Consider the following 20,445-nt stretch of genomic DNA (forward strand, 5'->3'; position numbering starts at 1 on the left):
CATGACCCTCACCCATCTTTAACTAATAAAAATTGTTTAAACATTACAGCATTCATACAAAGATTTATTGCTTTTCCCCTTTTCTCAATACGTACTATGCATGAAGACTTTAGAAATATATGTTGCACAATACAAACAAAAAGATTTGAATATGAATTTTAGCAAATAAACACCCTTAATGTGTTCATTCCTTTATTAAGATTTTCATGGTAATGTTTACATTCACCGTTTCATTTAGGGAAACTTCTGAGGTAAATAAGTTATATCTCTGAACGTTATTAATAAATCTATATACAATGCTGCGCTTCCCACCTCCAGTCGCAATGATTTCTGGGACTTCTCGAGCGAGTTCGGTGCTCAAGTCTGCATCCATGCGTCCTCGATATCAAGAACACTTCTGGAACATTTCACGCGTCCGTTCTTGCGGTCTTGAGTATTGGAACTGAACTTAGGCAGTTGATGATGACGTTACACAAGAACAAAAGGATGCAAGATCACTGAAGAACGCATATTGAGAAACAGCCATAGTTACTGTGGGAGTTTGTGAACTCACAGAGCTGGATACACCTCTGAAAAGATTTAGTGGACTCAGACACGACTCCAAATGAATTGACGCAGTTTTTCAGCCAAATAAAGCATATAAACACAGCTATTCTCTCAATAAAATCCATGTGAGCCATTTAGCATAAAACTAGAGTCACAGGGCACACAGAAGCCCAGCCTATGGCACGAATCTAAGTCCATTAGGAAGTGAATTTAACGCGCGTAGAATTGAGTAAACTCAAAATGCTCATGCGTCTATTTACGTGTGAATATCGCAATTTATCCACGCATGCCACGTCTGGTGTGAACACAGCATGATAGTTTTGATTGCGGTGTTTACACGTCTGTACTGCACTGCATTAATGCCACTAAAATAGGAATACTCCACGTCTTAATCCGATTTCTATTTAGTTCGATTATGATCGATTACTTGATCGGAATAAATTAATCAAAAATCTCTGTTTACACGGTGGACTCTTAATCATTTGTATTGTCTTAATCATAATAAAATCAGATTATTGGTGTTCATGGAAACGCACTCATTGTTAATGACTTTCATTTCATCACGATGATATAATATGGCTAATCTACCCAGCCCTATATTCAAGTACCATTACTTGCCCAAAAATGTCATGCGAGTAGAGTAAAAGTATCTATTGTAAATATTACACAAAGTATGAGTGAAAAGTAGCCCTTTTTTTATTTTTTTCCTTTTTTTATTTATTTAAGTAGTCCAAAAACATACATAAATCGGCACAACTAACAACACAACATAAATATACACATAGTGCTTTAACATTGTGTACATATCAACAAAGACAAAAAATAAAATAAAATGAAGACAGCATAAGTACAAGCAAAACCTGACAGCTTTAGCATCATTTTGTCCACTTACAGTTACATTTAGCTTCGGAAGTAGTTTATGAAAGGACGCCACATGGCAGTGAACTTGGACCTGGAACCATTTAAACTGAGTCCTATTTTTTCCAAACTAAGGAAATGCAACACATCATTGGCCCACTGTTTGAAAGAAGGGGGAAATGATTGTTTCTGATTGATTAGAATCAAGCGTCTTGCTAAAAGAGAAGTAAAGGCAATGTAGTCTAATTCACTTTTTGACAGATTGTTATTTTTATATACAATACCAAATATAGCAGTTAAGGGATTTGCACAAACATCTTTACAAAATATTCTGGAGTAAGATAAAAAAAATAGTTGACCAAAATACAGATAATCTGGGACATGACCAAAACATATGGGCTAATGGAAAAGTAGCCCTTTTAAAAGTACTCAAGAATAGTGAGTAATGCAGGTTGAAGGGAAATAGTACAGTAAAAGTACTAAAAATATCAACACAAGCTCATTGTGGAAACGTACCCCTATATATATTACTGTAGAGCATGAATTATGTAGCCAGAAATACTTTCATCTTTAAAACATTTCATCTTCCGTTCCTTTTCATGCTACCATCTGACCACTTACCTCAGTGTACGGTTGCGCAATACTAGAATTTGGTACCAATCGATACTGTAACTTTAAAAACGTCCAGTTCCCGCTAACATTTGACAGAAATGACTGAGATTGGCCATGAAGCTCATCAGTTCACTGAACTCAACACTGTTTACTGAGTGTAACCAAAAATACAGGGACGCTGGAGCTATTTAAAGCCGCGATTCATCAGTGGATCACTCGTATGTCAGCTTATAGACAAACCAGCTGATCGACGTGACTTTGAAACGCTTCAGTGCTCCTGTATCTGTATCAGTGAACTGATGACCCTCACAGCCAATCACAGTCATTTCTGTCGAGCACGTAAACACAATGGCAAATCAGTGCTTGTTTGCCCAGTAGCTCGCCACATACGTCGGCGGACTCGGAGCAAAGTTGACCGCGACGACAGGGTATGGGTTAATAAAGGTTTCTAGAAACCAGGTAAAACAGGAGTAAAAAAGATGTAATAAAAAACAACAGGCTGAAAACGTGATGAAATCATGCGGCCGCGGTGAATTTTCTTTTTCAATATTCCTTTTGAAAACACTATCGTTTGTGTTTAGAGATGGGGGTGGGTCACTCGATCAGTCAGTCAGTTGACAGCAAGCTGGCCTGGTCAGCTGAAGTGTATATTGCGCCCTCTGGTGGATTTATGCAAGAAAAAGACACCCAAAAGAAAAAAAGACACGTCAAAAAAGAAATTTGACGTACATCTGGTTACGTTTTTCGCTGTCCCCAGAAAAGTGGACCTGGGTACGTGTCCACAATGAGCCTGATGCAAAATCTTCTCAAAAAGCACACACTTTTAAAACGACCAAGCAAATTACACTTCCTGAGGAAAAACTACTCAATTACAGTCATTTGAGTATTTGTAATTTGTTACTTATTGTTATGAGTGTTAATATGAGTATAATATGAGTGTTGTACGTGTGCATAGAGAATACTGATCAGTCAATTAGATGTGAAGTGTACGATTCACACATCTGGAGGACATGAGTCACACATTAATGACCTGTTATTCACTCGTCGCCGCTCTCAGGAAGTGTTCGCTAAGAGAAATAAGGTACAACTCTGACTTTATGTAATCTGTGGTTATGCGGCATCATCATATCCTACGCATTTTGAATAATATCTGATTAAAATGCTTTGAGTCAGTAAGCGCAAATAATTTGTTTTGCACAAAAAAAGGGATTACGCTTAACTCCAGCTGCCATGACCTTAATAATTACTGTACAATCATCTGAAAATGGCATCAGGAAGTGTGTTTATTAAAGCTAATGAGCGACTGCATTATGGGGATGTGTTTTGGAAGGTAATTATGAAAGTGCACGAGTGGTCTGTGTTTATTTTTTGTCCGTAGTTACTTAACATTCATTGTGTGGAACAGCTTCAGATATTTACTATATGCTCAGTGATCACTTTTCTGGGTAAATGATTGTTCATAGTTCATCCATATATTCAAATTCTGTCCTCATACTTCACCTGTTCAAAGCCTATTTGAGTTTCTTTCTTTGGTTGAACACAAAGGAAGATATTTTGAAGAATGCTGGTTGCTAGCATCCATTGACTTACAGTGTGTTTTCCTATTATGAGGGCCAGCAAGTAGCATTCTTCAAAATATCTTCCTCTGTGTTCAACTGAAGAAACTCAAGTAAAGCGTATATGATGAGGTGATTTAAATTTTGGGGTGAACTGTCCCTTGAAATAACATAAGTGATATTCTCTGAGGTGACGCGGTGGGGCAGTGGGTAGCACGTTCGCCTCACAGCAATGTCGCTGGTTCGAGCCTCAGTTGGGTCAGTTGGCATTTCTGTGTGGAGTTTGCATTTTCTCCCCATGTTAGGTGGGTTTCCTCCGGGTTTACCCTACAAGTTCAAAGACGTGGTATAAGTGAACTGGGTGTGCTAAAACTGACCGTAGTGTATGTGTGTTTGTGCTAATGAGAGTGTATGGATGTTTCCCATTGCTGGGTTGCGGCTGGAAGGGCATCCACTGCGTAAAACATATGCTGGATAAGTTTGCGGTTCATTCCGCTGTGGCGACCCCAGATTAATAAAGGGACTAAGCTGAAAAGAAAATGAATGAATGAATGAATGTTCTCTCTGAGGTTAGCTGACTGGAAAAACAATGTCAAATACACAAGTGTGTGTGTTTATGTAGTGGTTATTCGGTGGTTAAATCAGCACACTGCAGGTTCAGTCACTTTTGACCCTAGAAAATGCCAATGTGCTCTTAAACAAAGCACAAAACCCCCAAGTTCATTCAAGCAGACAATATGCAACAAATCAGTTTTGACATAAAATGCATAGAGACTATTAGTGACTCGGTTCAAATGTTGTTTCCCCTAAACTACGTCAATAGTGTTTACCTTCACAGACTCGGTCATTACATTTAAGTTATGTTGCTGTTAACATGAGCAAATATAATTTAAATCACCAGAAAATTAATGTTCACCAAAAATAAAAATGCTGTCATCATTTTGTTCACCGTCATGTCATGTAAATCCAACACTGCTTGACTTTGACTTTCTTCCATGAAACATATATTAGCTGAGATTCTTCATATAATAAATATAGATATAATAAGTAATAAATATAAATAATAATAATAGTAATAAATAATAAATATAAAAATAAATGTACCAGAACTGGATCTACAGTGCATCCGGAAAGTATTCGTAGTGCTTCACTTGTTCCACATTTATTTGTGTTACAGCCTTGTTTGCTTATTCCTTATTGCAAAATGGATTCAATTCATTTATTTCCTCAAATTTCTATACACAATACCCCATAATGACAATGTGAAGAAAAGATTTTTTGAAATTGTTGTTAATTTATTAAAAATAAAAATCCAGAAACATCACATGAACATCAGTATTCACAGCCTTTGCCGTGAAGCTCTAAATTGAGCTCAGGTACATTCTGTTTCCACTGATCACTCTTCAGATGTTTCAGCAGCTTCATTGGAGTTCACCTGTGATAAATTCAGTTGATTGACATGATTTGAAAAGGTATACACCTGTCTATATAAGGTCCCAGGGTTGACAGTGCATGTCAAAGCACAAACCAAGCATGAAGGCAAAGGAATTGTCTGTAGACCTCCATGACAGGATTGTCTCGAGGCACAAGGCTGGGGAAGGTTACAGAAAACTTTCTGCTGCTCTGAAAGTTCCAATGAGCACAGCGGCCTCCATCATTCATAAGTGGAAGATGTTTGGAACACCAGGACTCTTTCTAGAGCTGAGTGATCCGGGGAAAAGGGCATTAGTCAGGGAGGTGATCAATAACCCGATGGTCAATCTGAGCTCCAGCGGTTTTCTGTGGAGAGAGGAGAACCTTACAGAAGGACAACCATCTGTGCAGCAATCCACCAATCAGGCCTGTATAGTAGAGTGGACAGACGGAAGCCTCTCCCTGCCCTGAATTTGTCAAAAGGCATCTGAAGGACTCTCAGACCATAAGAAACTAAATTCTCTGGTCTGATGAGACTAAAATTGAACTCTTTGGAGTGAATGCCAGGTGTTACGTTTGGAGAACACCAGGCACCGCTCATCACCAGGCTAACACCATCCCTACAGTGAAGCATGGTGGTGGCAGCATCATGCTGTGGGGATGTTTTTCAGCAGCAGGAACTGGAAGACTAGTCAAGATAGAGGGAAAGATGAATGCAGCAATGTAGAGAGACATCCTGAATGAAAACCTGCTTCAGAGTGCTCTTGACCTCAGACTGGGGCGATGGTTCATCTTCCAGCAGGACAATGACCCAAAGCACACTGCCAAAATATCAAAGAGTGGCTTCACAACAACTCAGTGAATCTCCTTGAGTGGCCCAGCCAGAGCCCAGACCTAAATCCTATTGAACATCTCTGGAGAGATCTGAAAATGGCTGTACACCGTCGCTTCCCATCTAACCTGATAGAGCTTGAGAGGTACAGCAAAGAGGAATGAGCACAAATTCCCAAAGACAGGTGTGCCAAGCTTGCGGCATCATATTCAAAAAGACTTGAGGCTGTAATTGCTGCCAAAGATGTATCAGCAAAGTATTGCGCAAAGCCTTTGAATACTGATGTACATGTGATTTTTCAGGTTTTTTATTTTTAATAAATTTGCAACAATTTAAGAAAATCTTTCTTCACGTTGTTATTATGGGGTATTGTGTGTAGAATTTTGAGGAAATAAATTTATTTAATCTATTTTGTAATAAGGCTGTAACATAAACGAATGTGGAAAAAGTGAAGCGCCATCAATACTTTCCTGATGCACGTGACAACAAATGATGTCACAATTGCTAATTGCTTTAATAATTATAAGATATTTTATCATAAAAAATAAGCAATGCATACACGTTGAATTGGATTTCTTGTCATTTTTTTCCCATGGATAGTTCATGAGAAGTATGACTTTTGCATTCAGCTTCTCTGTGTGTGTGTGTGTGTGTGTGTGTGTGTGTGTGTGTGTGTGTGTGTGTGTGTGTGTGTGTGTGTGAAGGGGAGAACAAATAATGATGTCACAATTGCTAACTGCTTTAATAATTCCAAAATGCTTCATCATAAAATGTTTTGTCAGCAATGCATGAATTGTGTTTCCTGTCGAATATATTCCTCAGATAGTTCGTGACAGTATAATTAGACTTATGCATTCAGCTTCTGAGTTTGTCTGAGGGGATAATGATGTCACAATTGCTTAATTAAAAAATGCTTTATCTAAAAATATATTTTATAATTAATGTGCGTTAAATTGGGATACCGGTCAAATATGTACCACGGATAGTTCGTGACAGTATAATTAGACTTATGCGTTCGGCTTCTGTTTGTGAGAGACACCATGTGTGTGTGTGAGGGGGAGGGGGTTGTGTCGGCTGTCACCGTTCTCTCTCTCTCAATCCGTCCGACTCTCTCTGGAAGTTTGAGCGTCTCGAGCTCCACGGAATTAACGGCAGCAGCACGAGCGCGTTAAGCTGCGGATTGTCCACCATCTCACCGGGAGCACACGAACATGGCACTGAACAGGTCGCCCTCTGCCACGGGTGAGTACCAGCCTGACACCCCGCTTCATCTTTGTTGATGGTGTAATTTGCGCGCGCGCGTGCATTGGGTTTTCCTGAGCCAAACAGAATATTCGCTTGCTGCACGTCTGTACAGTTGAACACTCTTCAATAAATTGGCTTGTTTGTTCAAAGCTATATGCAGATGCGTGCTTGTGTTTGATTTAATCGTGCATTTATAATCAGTTTGTGTGAACGCGCTGAGTGGCACCAAACTGGTCGCTTGCATTAATTGCAGTAAAATCAAAGGCGCGCGGTAGCTATGCTTATTTCTGATGGGATATCATACTTTGATACTCACTAATCCTTTGGTTAATTGTGTCAGAATTTCTGCTTTTTTGTTTTAGAAAACAAAGAGGAGGGCTGAGTGTGTCGGAGGGGGTTTGTATAATTAGCTGGGGCAATAATCTGGAGCTATTTCAAGCGCCATCTGACGCCATGTGTTGTCTTATAAATCAACAGCACTTTAGGAATTGTTTCTCTCATTTTTCTTTCATTTTTTAATTAGATCACAGAACTATTTTGTTTTAAATCGAAAATCTGAAAATGAATGGAAGTAAAGGCACAAATAGACTGATGAGATGCATGGTTTGGTCAGGTGGTGTAAATGGGCTTAGCTTTCTCTAAGAGTCATGAATCCCTGTGTTTGTTTACCTAAGGGCATGAGGCATATTTAAGTGACGCTTTAGTGTCAAGTGTGAGAATATTTACAGATATCACTGTTTCTATTCTCGGTCACTTGTACAGGTTTCTGATCATTGACGCGCATAGCTATGCTGCTGTCCTTGGTGCTGAAAGGTTTTTATTCTCCACTTTTACGCGGACGTCTCTCTCTCTTTCTCTCTCTCGGAGTTTCATTAAAATTCCATGCGATTTATTGGCGTGACTGCTTTGCATGAATGATTGTCAAAGAAAGAGATGGCAGTCATTTTAAAACGCTAATTTGCATAAAAAGACTATTAAAGGACAATGACAGCTAATTGAGAAAATCTCTTACAGAAAACTGGAATGGGGCTCCCGAGCGCATGCGTGTTTCGGCTGTGAGGAGCGATTCCTCTTCAATGCAGAGTGAGAAACTCCGCGGTGTTGCCAGAGATATCTCTGAACTGGGCCAGCGGGGCACGGCCAGCAGCGGGCATGATGCCAACGACATCGCAGAGGACACGGTGTGTATATGAGGAAACTTTGTTTATTGTCAAAGAAATCATACGAATGATGTTTTAAGGAGATTTTATGTTCTTTTTTTTTATTGGTATCATTGTATAAAATAAGTGCTGAGGCCATAGAGATACTAAAGTGAGTGAAGCTTGGTGAAACAGACCTCTGTGCCTTCTCAAAAAAGTAAACTCTTTCAGTGAGATACTGTGAAATAAATATATGAAGAAAATATTAGCTGGCCTTATGTACACTAATAAAAATATTTTTGCAAAATAATTGCAAAAAATCATTTGGGCTGAATTTAAAGAAACAAATAAAATTAGGTAATCTTTAACTTTGTTTAAATTCAACCCAAATAAATCGTAAAACATAAATACAGTATACTTGCTAAGTTTGTCATGTATTGCAGAACACTTGTGGTGTTCTTGAGGCGGGATACTGGTAGGGGACAGGTTTGGTGGTATGGGTTGGTTAAGGTGTAAGGAATGGTTAATTATTTACAGATGTAATTACAAGTAATTAATCAATCATAAGTGCAAGTATACACTGTAAAACTCAAAAAAGTTAAGGTAACTTAAACCATTTGAGGACAACAAACAAGTAAAAAATTAATCCTAAAGAGTGTGAACAATCTATTCGAGTAAATGAAGCAATTTGAATACAGTAAAACCTGATAAATGAAAAGAACTCAAACCAACTGAGTACTGTAAAACCCAATAAGTTAAGGCAACTCAAACTGTTTGAGGAAACCATTGCAGCAAACCATTTGAGTTAAACTAATCTATATGAGTACTGTGAACTTACTCCATTTAAGTTGAAGTAATGAGGTATTTAATTAACTCATTGCCTTCAACATTAAGTTCAAAACTCTTTTCAAATGAGTAGAATTAACTTTTAGTCAATTTTGAGTTAACTACACTCATTTCATTTAATAAATTTGACTGTTGGGTTTTTCAGTGTGCGTATCATTAGTAATGCAAAAGTATATAGTTACACAATAACAAACAATAATTTTTAGTGTAAGTAAATATTAGTTAAGGCCATCTCATATAAAATGGGACCAAAGGAATGTAAAGGGACGGTTTAAAGGAAAACAAACAAGAATTGGCATGCTGCCACTGTTTCTCTCCAAGGCAGTTTATTCAGACAACATTTTAATCAATATGGTATTCACAAGGTCAAACAAGACATCAGAAAGCTCAAAGTTACAATAAAAACGCAAATTTCATCTGGTAAGAATGATATCACCAGGTTATGGATGCAAAATTAAAAGGTTGGAAATGAGCTGAAAACGTTTTGCCAAATCTGCAAAGGAAAATTGAATATCTTAACACAAGAGTTTTAATTTAAAACCAGAACAGATATTGTTTATATCGCTGATAAACAGGGTTCCGACTCAAAGCCAAATTACCTGACCTTTCCCCGTTTTTGACTAAAAAGCTGAATATTCCTGACTGATAATAAACAGAGCAACAGGCAGGTGTTGTGATGAGCACTGAGCACTAATCCAGTACAGTGGAAAAGGAATAAAATGGTACTGAATAGCTCAACAATAGACAAAACAAAAATACAGCACAAAAAGGAAAAAAGACAACATAGGCTTATTCTGAAAACATAGCCCTATATACATTTCTGGAGATCGCAAATTATGTAGCCAGAAGTATGTATGGCTGCATTTCGTCTTTAAAATGAACGCTATGGAGTGGTATGACGCCGTTCCTTTTCACGCTTAACAGCTGACCTCTGTATGGATGGCTTTTCCACTGTTACCAGTTTGTCCAGTTGCTTGCTTGGTTTGTAAGTTGTGGAGCTGTGCATCCATGGATTTGCTCTTCAGTGCTGGACTTTCAGCAGTGAACATCAAACCACACTAAATTAAACTAAACTGAACTTCAACTGTGAAAACTGGACTGACGCAGTTTCATTTTACTACAACTAGATTGTAAAAGCGCTATAGAAATAAGGATGATAGCGAAATAAAGACGAGTTGACCTCGACAACAAGGTTCAAATGTGGTGAAGAACGGTTCCAGGAAGTGGGTAAGACAAAAACAAAAGAAAAAAAATAAAACAAACAAGTAAATAACAGGGTGAAAATGTGGTAAAATCTGAAATTGAGGTAAAAATCAGGCAAGGTGTAACGAGGAGACTGACACGGAGGGATCCATGATGCAGTATTTATTAGTCAAGCTTTCACTCAAACACACAATATGGACTAAAGTGCAAACACACATCCACAATAGTCTATGAAGTATCAAGACTGGCGATGAACAGACACAGAGGGGTTTACCAGGCATTGGTCGAGAGCAGGCTGCGAGTGTCAGAGTCCGTGTACCAGGCGTGGGTCGTGGGCAGGCAGCGAGCATCAGAGTCCGTGTATCAAGCGTTGGTCGTGGGCAGGCAGAGAGTATCAGAGTCTGTAAATCAGGCGTGGGTCGTGGGCAGGCAGAAGGCGAAGCAGAGTCAGAAACAGGCTGGAGTAATGCACGAAGAATCAGGCAGGGAATAACGCTCAGAAATGCTGGCCGGGGCTAAACAAGACTTCGCACTGACTGAGTGTTTGGAACTGGCTTATAAAGGGTACGTGGGTCGTTAGCTTGATTCAGAACAGGTGTGTGCACAATCAGCGTATGTGGATGATGTAATGCTAGAAGTCCGGAGATGGCGGCCTCTGCTGGCCAGCGAGGGGAGTGACTGGGACCGAGTCGGTGACACAAGGGCTTTTCTTTTTCTGGTTTGCTTTTTAAAACTCTCAGTTGGGTTTTGGAGAGGGTGGTGAAGCCGGGTCAGTCTGTCTTTTTAAAAAAACTATTGGTTGGATTTAGGGAAGGAGAAGGGTGGGTCAGTCAATCAGTCAGTCAGTTAGTTAGACGACAGCGGCCTCTGATGGATTACACGAGAAGAGCAGGTGTGAATGGCACTCGCCAGAGAAATTTGAGATCTGAAAAAGCATACACAGAGGCCTTTGGTTTCGCGAAAACATAAACTGCAAAAAACGTAATTGCTGAAACTTATTTGGTGCTCTCCAGAAATGTATATAGCATTTTCAGAATGAGCCTGTGTTGAAAAAAATTATGGTATACAACATTTTTATTTTAATAAATGGAAAGTAAAATTTAAAACAGCAAACAAAAATATTCCAAGACTTGGATGATTTTTTTTTAAATATCTGCTCTAATACACCTTTTAAAACTCATATCATATTGCAGAAATTCTCAATAAAGGTCTCAACCAGCAGAAAACAAGCATTATGTTCCAGTTAAAGACCAAACACTAACAAGTATGTTTTGGTTTGTACTGTAGCTTAACTAAACATTGCTAAATCAAAGTAGATCACGTCTATTTATTTAGAACAGGCTTTCTCAGTTTAAACAAGCTTAAACACAAGATAACACGACAAACAGGGTGGCATTACATACGCCAAAGCAATAGGAAATCCCAGATCTAGATGCAGAGCAATAAGAATGACGGAATGCTTTTTTAGATCTCCGCTTGGGTTTTCCTCCTGCAACACACTTGGTTTGGATTGATCGCTCAGATGGAAAACTCTCACGTTTACCATAACCAGAAGATCAACACTCATTCAGCAGTATACTTATTCTGCACATAATTACTCTCCATGACTTCTTTAGTCTTTCCCACTAAATACATTTCCATGTCTCATTTGACTGGGTGAAGCAGCTGTCAATCGGACCGAGCCAGTGTCACCCTGTCATTATGTACATGTAGTCTCACTACTGCACTAAGTAACACTTATCACTGGTTAAAGTTCATTAATTATACAGTAAACCCCCTGGAGTCTCTTCACAGACACCAAGAGATCAAATTACCCAAAGTGTGAACACTGTATTGGTTTTGCAGTTGTATGCTGGTCACACAAAGACTGTGTTTTGGATCCCACAGGTAAAGATATCCAAGTACAGTTGAAGTCAAAATGATTAATCCTCCTCTGATTTTTTTATTTCTTTTTCAAATATTTCCCAATATTTATGTTCAACAGGGATTTTTCACAGTATTTACTATAATATTTTTTCTTCTGGAGAAAGTCTGATTTGTTTAAATTTGGCTAAAATACATTTTTAAAAAATATTTTAAGGTCAATATTATTAGCCCCCTTATTAGTAATATTTTTTCCAATTGTCTACAGCAGTGACGGATTTAGGCATGGGCAATATGGGCGATGTTGTGCAAAAAAAATAAAAAATAAAAAAATACCCCAGTAAAAATGAGCTGTGCCCCGAGTAAAAGCTTTGAGATATGATTTACTTTATGCAAGTGTATTAATTTAGAGTGGTAATCCCAGAATAAAGATGTTAGTGTCCTTTCATATTTGGCATCTTTTGCACACAGTTTGTTAATCTCTATGTGCAACCGAAACAATGCTGGTGAGAAAATATTGACGCCTCATACACGCTGCTCCTGCTCTCGGTGTGAATCCTGGTTGTTAACATGCACGCCAATAAAAAACAAGCCGCTCATGCATTGTGAAACCGGAGTAACAGCCAGTTAAGCAGAGTCTTTATAAAACATATTTTTAATCTACAGGATTGCACTTCACTAACTCAGCCCCCTAAACCCCACCCCCATCCCGGACGAGCCCCCACTTTACATAGCGCCACCTACGTGTATTAAGTTATATCGCTCCAGGTTCAAAAAACTAAATGCCTACAGAGATGTTGAAGTTAGGCCCCTTTGATATAAATCAATAATGTAATTCTCTATTAAAATAAGGTAAATTAGAATATAAATCTTTCCCCAGTTTGAATAAATTACCACAAATGAACTCTAATAATAAATATTATCTTAGATATTTATCTTAGATAAATCAAAAAATATAATGAATTTAATTAAATAGAAATTCAAAGATTAGGAAAAATCCAGATGTAAACAAAATACAAAAATATGCAACATATATAATAATAACAATATAATAATTTCTTAAGTGATCTTAGCATATCGCTCTAGTAGTGTCTTTACATACTTTTTTTAGTTACTTTTAGGATTGATTTCTGTTACTTATTTACAATAAAATATGTATAATAATAACAATAATAATAATTTATATTTTGTTTATAATTCATGTAATAAAATTGTTATATTTATTGAAAATAAATAAGTATATTTAATTGTATTTATAATAAATATTTAAAATATGTATATATAAATTCAACTACACAGTGTCTTTATTTCTCAGGGTATGGGGGAGGGGTGTATTTGGGGTGCTTCGCCCAGGGCGCCATTTAAACTACAACTGCCACTGATCTACAGAACAGACCATCATTAAACAATGTAAACATATTGAAAAACATAGTTGATTCTTGGTCCATATAGACGTCCCATGCTTTGGGATGCACATGCATAATTTGGCACTGTATCGTAAATGTCACATGCCATTTTAATCTACTCATGTGCAAGAACATGTAAAACATCCGAAACCCTCACTGTCTGCTTTTCAATGCTGTTTTTATTGTTTGTGAGTAGCACACCTCAGTGTTGAAGTGTACTTGGGCAAGCACCCTTGTGAAAACAAAAATGATAAACGTGATAGCCAACAGTCTTGAAAACATGCCGGCCAAAGTGCACATGAAGTGTGCCATCTGGGACAGAGAACTCCACTCTGTACACTCATGCTGTTTAAAGTGCAGCACACACACAGAGAGCTGCACAAACACAGAACTCAGATCTCTTTTGTGGATTAAGCTTGAATAATTCGGGAGATTTATGGTCAAATTCCCATCCTGGAGAGATTCCTTATAAATGCAGTTGGTTCACTGTTAAGAATGGAAAGACAAGAAAGAAAATGCATGTTTATTAGTGTGATACATAGTCCCGATCAGGTTTTTTTGCCCTCGAGTCACTTGATTGAGTATCTGCCAATACCAAACCCTATCCAATGTTCCTTGTTTTTTTTTTAATTCACCTTTTTTTAACATTCAACAATTCTGTTAACAAACAGAGTACTTCTGTGAGGTAGCTTTAACAATAAAGTCATTAATACCATCAATTCTTCACTTTTGGACTTTAGTGCAACAGTAAATATGAACAAAAATCTAATATAAAACAAGGAGCACCTCAACCTAAAATACCAGGTAATCCCTAGTTTACATATCTCAGTTTGCTATGGCAATGTTGTCGTCATCAACTTTATAATACCTCCGGACCGCAGACATACTCGCGTTTTCCGCTTCCAACTGCTTCCCTGTTCTACTTTACCAGCATTTAGCCTATAGCATCTCTGCAACACAGCAGTTTACTTTTGTATTGGAATTGAGTAAAATACACAAGGCAAAACATATCATTTTACAAAATACAGTGGTTCATTGCTATTGTCCATCGCACTACTCTACTTTTTACACTTACTTTGAGTAAAATTTACAGCAGATATTTTTTCTCTACTTGCTATACATTTTTAGGCAAGTAATTGTACTTTTACTTGAGTTTGATTTTTCAGTGCTCTTTCCACCACTGACAACAGGTTTTGATCTTTGATTTCATTCTATAATACTGGACTTATTTTTCTATGAAAGTTTGAACTTTGAGAATGTTTAAACAAGAGAGAAAAGTGTGAAAATGTTAATGTCTGTCTGAGAAAGAGAAGTGTTTAACATGTGTAGTGAGGGGTTTTACAGTCTTAAAACACCTAAAATAATTGTCAAAAATTGAGCAGACCACTTCACAGATTTCGCCAATTGTGGGTTATTATTTTTAGAACAGAACTCCCGCGATAAATAAGGGACCCCAGGATAAGTTTCTATTTTTTCTATTTTCCATTTTGGGGTAAAATATATAATCTTTTAATTCTGAAATATGAGATTTTGAGGAAAGTCATGGTAAAAATGACTGGCATAATAATGGTTCTTAAAGTGGGATTTTACATCAAGGAAGGACTATTTTGGGCGACACGGTGGCACAATAGGTGGAGCTGTCGCCTCACAGCAAGAAGGTTGCTGGTTCAAGCCTCGGCTAGGTCAGTTGGAATTTCTGTGTGGAGTTTGTATGTTCTCCCTGCGTTAATATGGGTTTCCTCCGGGTGCTCCGGTTTGCCCCACAGTCTAAAGACATGCAGTACAGGTGAATTGGGTAGGCTAAATTGCGCGTAGTGAATGAGTCGGTATAGATGTTTCCCAGAGATGGGTTGCAGCTGGAAGGGCATCCGCTGCGTTAAACATGTGCTGGATAAGTTGGCGGTTCATTCCGCTGTGGTGACCATAGATTAAAGGGCCATGAAACCTCCTCGTTTCAGCAGGGTGTTTTAACACCTCTACTTTGGAAAAAGTCAGAAAAGTGGGCGTGTCCAGCTCTGTTTAGGGGGGAGTGTCCGAGGAACTAAAGTGGGAGGGTGTGGGAGTGTCTATTTGGGCACGAGCGAGTTTCAGTCAAAATACACACAGGAGAAAGTGATGGTGTTTAACCTACATGGACATCTGTAGTCGAATTATTTGCCAAATTATTAAATGTTGGACTTTAACAGCAGTTTGGCTCTTTCATTCAGGGAAGTCATTCATGCCCCTTGCGACAAACGAGATATTTGATTCGAGGAACTGCTCTAAGCGTGTATTTTTCATGCAATGTTTGATACCGCACGGCGAATGAGAGAAAAAAACCCTCAGCATTTCCCGGAAACTTAGATGCACACGGCAGGTAGCGTTAGAAAGCCGTGTGTGTTATTCCGGTCACAAAATGCGGTGCTAACATGTTTGCACTCTGTGCAATAGTTAACTTAATTCGATACGAACAAACTGAATAAACAAAGAGCACTGGTCGCTCACTTACCAAATCTCACTTACCAAATCTGTAGAGACAGGACAATCACCAGCAACTAGAGCCGCGTCTTTATGAAGAGAAGACTACAAGCGAATCCGGATTTCAGCGTTTGCAGATGAGAACAGCTCTCAGGTAAACAATAATCCTCCTTAGACACGTAAGTTATTGTTGTCGAGCGTCGCGTACACTGTTAATCCACACGTGATCCAGCTGAGCTCTCACAGAGAGAAAATGAAAACGAAACTTAATGGCAGCAAACTATAAAAGCAACACTTCATGCTTGTTTTGCCAACACAACGTGGCGTCTCTGTGGTGTAACACGGTGACACTAATGAATATTAATGAAGTTGCACAATAGAGCACGCTGATTGGTTTGAACCAAGCCTTACTCATGCATTAATGCATCACACTGTAAGACGTAATAAGACTCACTCTGGCACAGACGTCCAGTCTGCACGCTGGAATACACGCTATTATGTCACGTAACGCAGCTTCAAAAATTCGTTTCAAACAGGAAGTACGAATTTGCTTGAAATAACGCAAAAACAACCAATTTACACTTTTTAGTGAAATATAGGTGTCCTAATAGTTTTTTTTCAGCAGTGTGGGACACATATACGACTGTCAACAGCTCAAAAATGTGTTTTGGTGTTTCGTGACCCTAAAGGACTAAGCCTAAAAGAAAATGAATGAATGAATGAATGAATGAATGAATGAATGAATGAATGAATGAATGAATGAATGGAAGAATCATTTTGTGTTTCAAAAAAATTGAACAGCTGATAAAAAAATAAATAAATCAACATTTTGATAATTTCAGATATTTTTTTCACCATAAATAATCTTTTGTACAATGGATGCTAAAGACTCTTTTCAGAACCATCAATACCATTAAACACCCTTCATAATTAACAGTGTAGTCTCAAAGAAGTACCTTGAAAAAAAGCAGAATTTCAGCATATTCCTGTTAATTCGCCAACCGCTTTTAAGCACCCTGCTTTAAAACAGAATCCTAATCAAAGATGAATACGGCAGAAAGCAGCTACAGCATCTCCTTTGAACCACCAGCCAATCAGTGGCTGACCCAGATCCTTGGTTTCTGCTGAAACTGCCAATGATGCAGCTTTGAGAGAGCTCCAGGAATCTGCAATTCACTGCCTTTCGCTGTGGAGTCATGCAGATGTGTTTAGATGTTACTGAGATGAAGATTTCATGTGTGTGTTTTCAGGAAGAGCCAGGCCCGGGTCCAGGAGGAGGCCTGTGTTTTGCAGACGGCCACAGAAGAGTGGACTACGTTCTGGTTTATCACTGTAAAAAACGTCAGGCCCACCACCGACACTCAGTTGTCTCCAACGGGAACGTCCCGTCGCAAAGTCCCACACCTTCACTCAGGAGCACGAAAGGGAATATTTCGGAGGCCGTGCTGGAGGCGGGGCTTGGCACTGAACCCGCCGATGGACTTAAAGATAAAATCAGGGAGGAATTCGAAAGGGGACTTCAAGAGGAAGGCTTGGAAATCGAACAAGACAAAGAGGTTTGTGTGAATGCTTGTGTTGAACACCGAACACTATTCCTATTCCAATACTGTACATGTGGATTGAATGACTGTAGATTTTTGGAAGTCAACTTTTCTGTTATCAAAGTCGAATTGACTAGTCGCAGGTGACGTCATAAATAAAACACAAGATGCTCATTTTTTGCAACATGCCACAATTTGTGATTTATTTGCAGGATGTACAGGTTTGGCCATTTATATGGATACACCTTATTAAAATGGGAATGGATGGTGATATTAACGCCCTGTTTGTGGCACATTAGTATATATGAGGGGGCAAACTTTTCAAGATGGGTGGTGACCATGATGGCCATTTTGAAGTTGGCCATCTTAAATACAACTTCTATTTTTTCAATAGGAAGAGGGTCATTCGACACATCAAACTTATTGGGAATTTCACAAGAAAAACAATGGTGTGCTTGGTTTTAACTTGACTTTATTCTTTCTTATGTTATTTACAAGTTTCTGACCACTTATAAAATGTGTTCAATGTGCTGCCCCTTGTGTTGGATTGTCAATGCAACCTTCTTCTCCCACTCTTCACACACTGACTGCAACACCCCAGGAGAAATGCCAGCACAGGCTTCCAGTATCTGTAGCTTCAGGTGCTGCACATCTTGTATCTTCACACCAGACAATTGCCTTTAGATGACACCAAAGATAAAAGTATACGGGTGTCAGATCAGGAGAATTTTGGGGGCCATTCAACTGGCCCACGACGACCAATCCACTTTTCAGGAAACTGTTCATCTAGGAATGCTCGGACCTGACACCCATAATGTGGTGGTGCAGCATCTTGCTGGAAAAACTCAGGGAACGTGCCAGCTTCAGTGCACAAAGAGGGAAACACATCATCATGTAGCAATTCAAAATATCCAGTGGCCTTGAGGTTTCCATTGATGAAGAATGTCACCACTATCTTTGTTGTCTATGGTGTGAAGATACAAGATGTGGAGCACCTGAAGCTACAGATACTGGAAGCTTGTGCTGGCATTTCTCCTGCGGTGTTGCAGTCAGTGTGTGAAGAGTGGGAGAAGAGGGTTACATTGACAATCCAACACAATGGGCAGCACATTGAACACATTTTATAAGTGGTCAGAAACTTGTAAATAACTCATAAAAGAACAATGTTACGCTAAAACCAAGCACACATTTGTTTTTCTTGTGAAATTCCCAATAAGTTTGATGTGACACTTGACCCTCTTCCTATTGAAAAAACTAAATTTGAATCCAAGATGGCCGACTTCAAAATGGCCACCACGCTTACCACCAATCTTGAAAAGTTTGCCCACTCACATATACTAATGTGCCACAAACAAGACATTAATATCACCATCGATTCCCATTTTATTAAGGTGTCTCCATAGAAATGGCCCACCCTGTATCTACACATGCTGCTTTCATATTGTTAATAATGCAACATTAGCACCCGGGCTAATTTTACTATATAAATAAATGCAGTCGACACATTGATCACTGGACGTTCTAGTATAAATGAAAGAATAACAGATATTTTAGTGCAGAAATGATGTGTCCGTTCTCAGCAGATTCATGTGTTGTTCATAACACACAAAAGACAAAGGCTACTAACGTTAAGCCATATTACACAGTCAGAGACTTGCTCAGAAGCATATGTTACCACTATGATAGTGCGTGCTAGAAAGCTAGTAAGTCAGGCATTTTTTTTTGTTAGCAGACATCTCCTCGCTGCACATCTTCACCGCGTTCACCGGGGATGCTCTTTACACACTTTATGGTTTCTGTGCATTTCACAATACATTCACAAAATATGTCCGCGTCTATGCTTCACAAAGGGCAACAGCCAATAACATTACTTTTCCAGGGTGCCGTAAACATGATTGGCTAGCATCTGCTATAGGATATTTGCATGGAGCGATATAACTGGCATCTGTTTGACCATTTAAAGTTCACGTGAATCTTTGACGCTGACATATAAAAAATAACATTTTAGAAATGACTTTAAACAATCTGAGGGCAGTTTCATTTATTGAACTTAGTGTGTAAAGCTGCCATGAAGTTCAGGTCAAAAAACACGTGATTTGCGCAGCGCAACTAGTCGACGTCAATCAAAAAGCATCACGACAGAGCATTAAAGACGACTAGTCGATTAGACGACTAATCAGTGCAACCCCTAGTATACACTGAAACTGCATACTTTATAACTTCTTTATTACTATGTAAAAAAAATGTATTAAGCAACGTTTGCAATATGCAGCATGCTACAATGTTGTCAAATGATTTTATTAAATTTACTGTTAACACGTTTGAGCTCGATACAGTTTTAAATGTTTTTAAAAGTCTCTTATGCACATGTGAACTTTTATAGGGGACCTATTAAGCCCCTTTTTACAAGATATACAATAAGTCTCTTTGAATCTGCCCTTTTTAGGCTTTGGTCCTAATTGTGCCATTGTGATTACTGTCACTTTAAATTAAAGAGGGTGTGGCTACAAATGCCTGTGTATCAGCATAGTGGCAGATTAAAAACAAGACTTACGTCCTATGCTAATATTGGAGAGATGGTCACTAATGACTTGGGCTTTCCCCTTCTGATGACACGTACAAAGAGAGAATGTCAATCAAAGTGATTTTGCAGACTTTCTGTTTTTATCAAGTGTGATTATAAAAAATAAAAGTAATACATTTTACCATTAGAAGCTGCTTATATTCACAGACTGTTGCCACACAACTGTATTTAAACCTCATATAAAATAGACTTTTGCATAATAGGTCCCCTTTAAATTGATTTTAATCAATCAATAAATCAACCAATCAAATCAAGGATTTTATTTCTAAAGCAGTTTAAGAAACAAGTGTTCTCTGAAGTGCTATACAGGTATGAGTTTAATAAAATCACAAGAGTAAAACAAA

At 38.4% G+C, this 20,445-nt stretch overlaps 4 protein-coding genes across 7 annotated transcripts in view; 1 reads left to right on the forward strand and 3 right to left on the reverse strand.

Annotated features, from left to right (window-relative positions):
- Positions 1 to 20,445, reverse strand: part of LOC101882393 (uncharacterized) — a 768,785-nt gene that overhangs the window by 362,838 nt on the left and 385,502 nt on the right. The gene's annotated exons all lie outside the window — the stretch shown is intronic.
- utp15 (UTP15 small subunit processome component) overlaps positions 1 to 20,445 on the reverse strand; it is a 355,707-nt gene that overhangs the window by 193,407 nt on the left and 141,855 nt on the right. The gene's annotated exons all lie outside the window — the stretch shown is intronic.
- Positions 6,914 to 20,445, forward strand: part of ano2a (anoctamin 2a) — a 72,325-nt gene continuing 58,793 nt past the window's right edge. For all 4 annotated transcript variants that reach the window (XM_087292773.1, XM_087292775.1, XM_087292774.1 and 1 more), the window contains exons 1-3: positions 6,914 to 7,059; positions 8,077 to 8,243; positions 17,227 to 17,532. In XM_087292773.1, coding sequence (XP_087148899.1) covers positions 7,029 to 7,059; positions 8,077 to 8,243; positions 17,227 to 17,532 — 504 coding nt within the window. In that variant the 5' untranslated portion in view covers positions 6,914 to 7,028. The remainder of the gene's footprint in view (positions 7,060 to 8,076; positions 8,244 to 17,226; positions 17,533 to 20,445) is intronic.
- The window catches only part of caps2 (calcyphosine 2), a 101,705-nt gene continuing 94,947 nt past the window's right edge, over positions 13,688 to 20,445 (reverse strand). The window contains exon 19 of the mRNA XM_087292882.1: positions 13,688 to 14,005. The gene's annotated coding sequence lies outside the window, so the exon portion shown is untranslated. The remainder of the gene's footprint in view (positions 14,006 to 20,445) is intronic.

Source organism: Danio rerio, chromosome 18, assembly GCF_052040795.2.
Source record: "Danio rerio strain M-AB ecotype USA chromosome 18, GRCz13ab, whole genome shotgun sequence".
Taxonomy (NCBI): domain Eukaryota; kingdom Metazoa; phylum Chordata; class Actinopteri; order Cypriniformes; family Danionidae; genus Danio; species Danio rerio.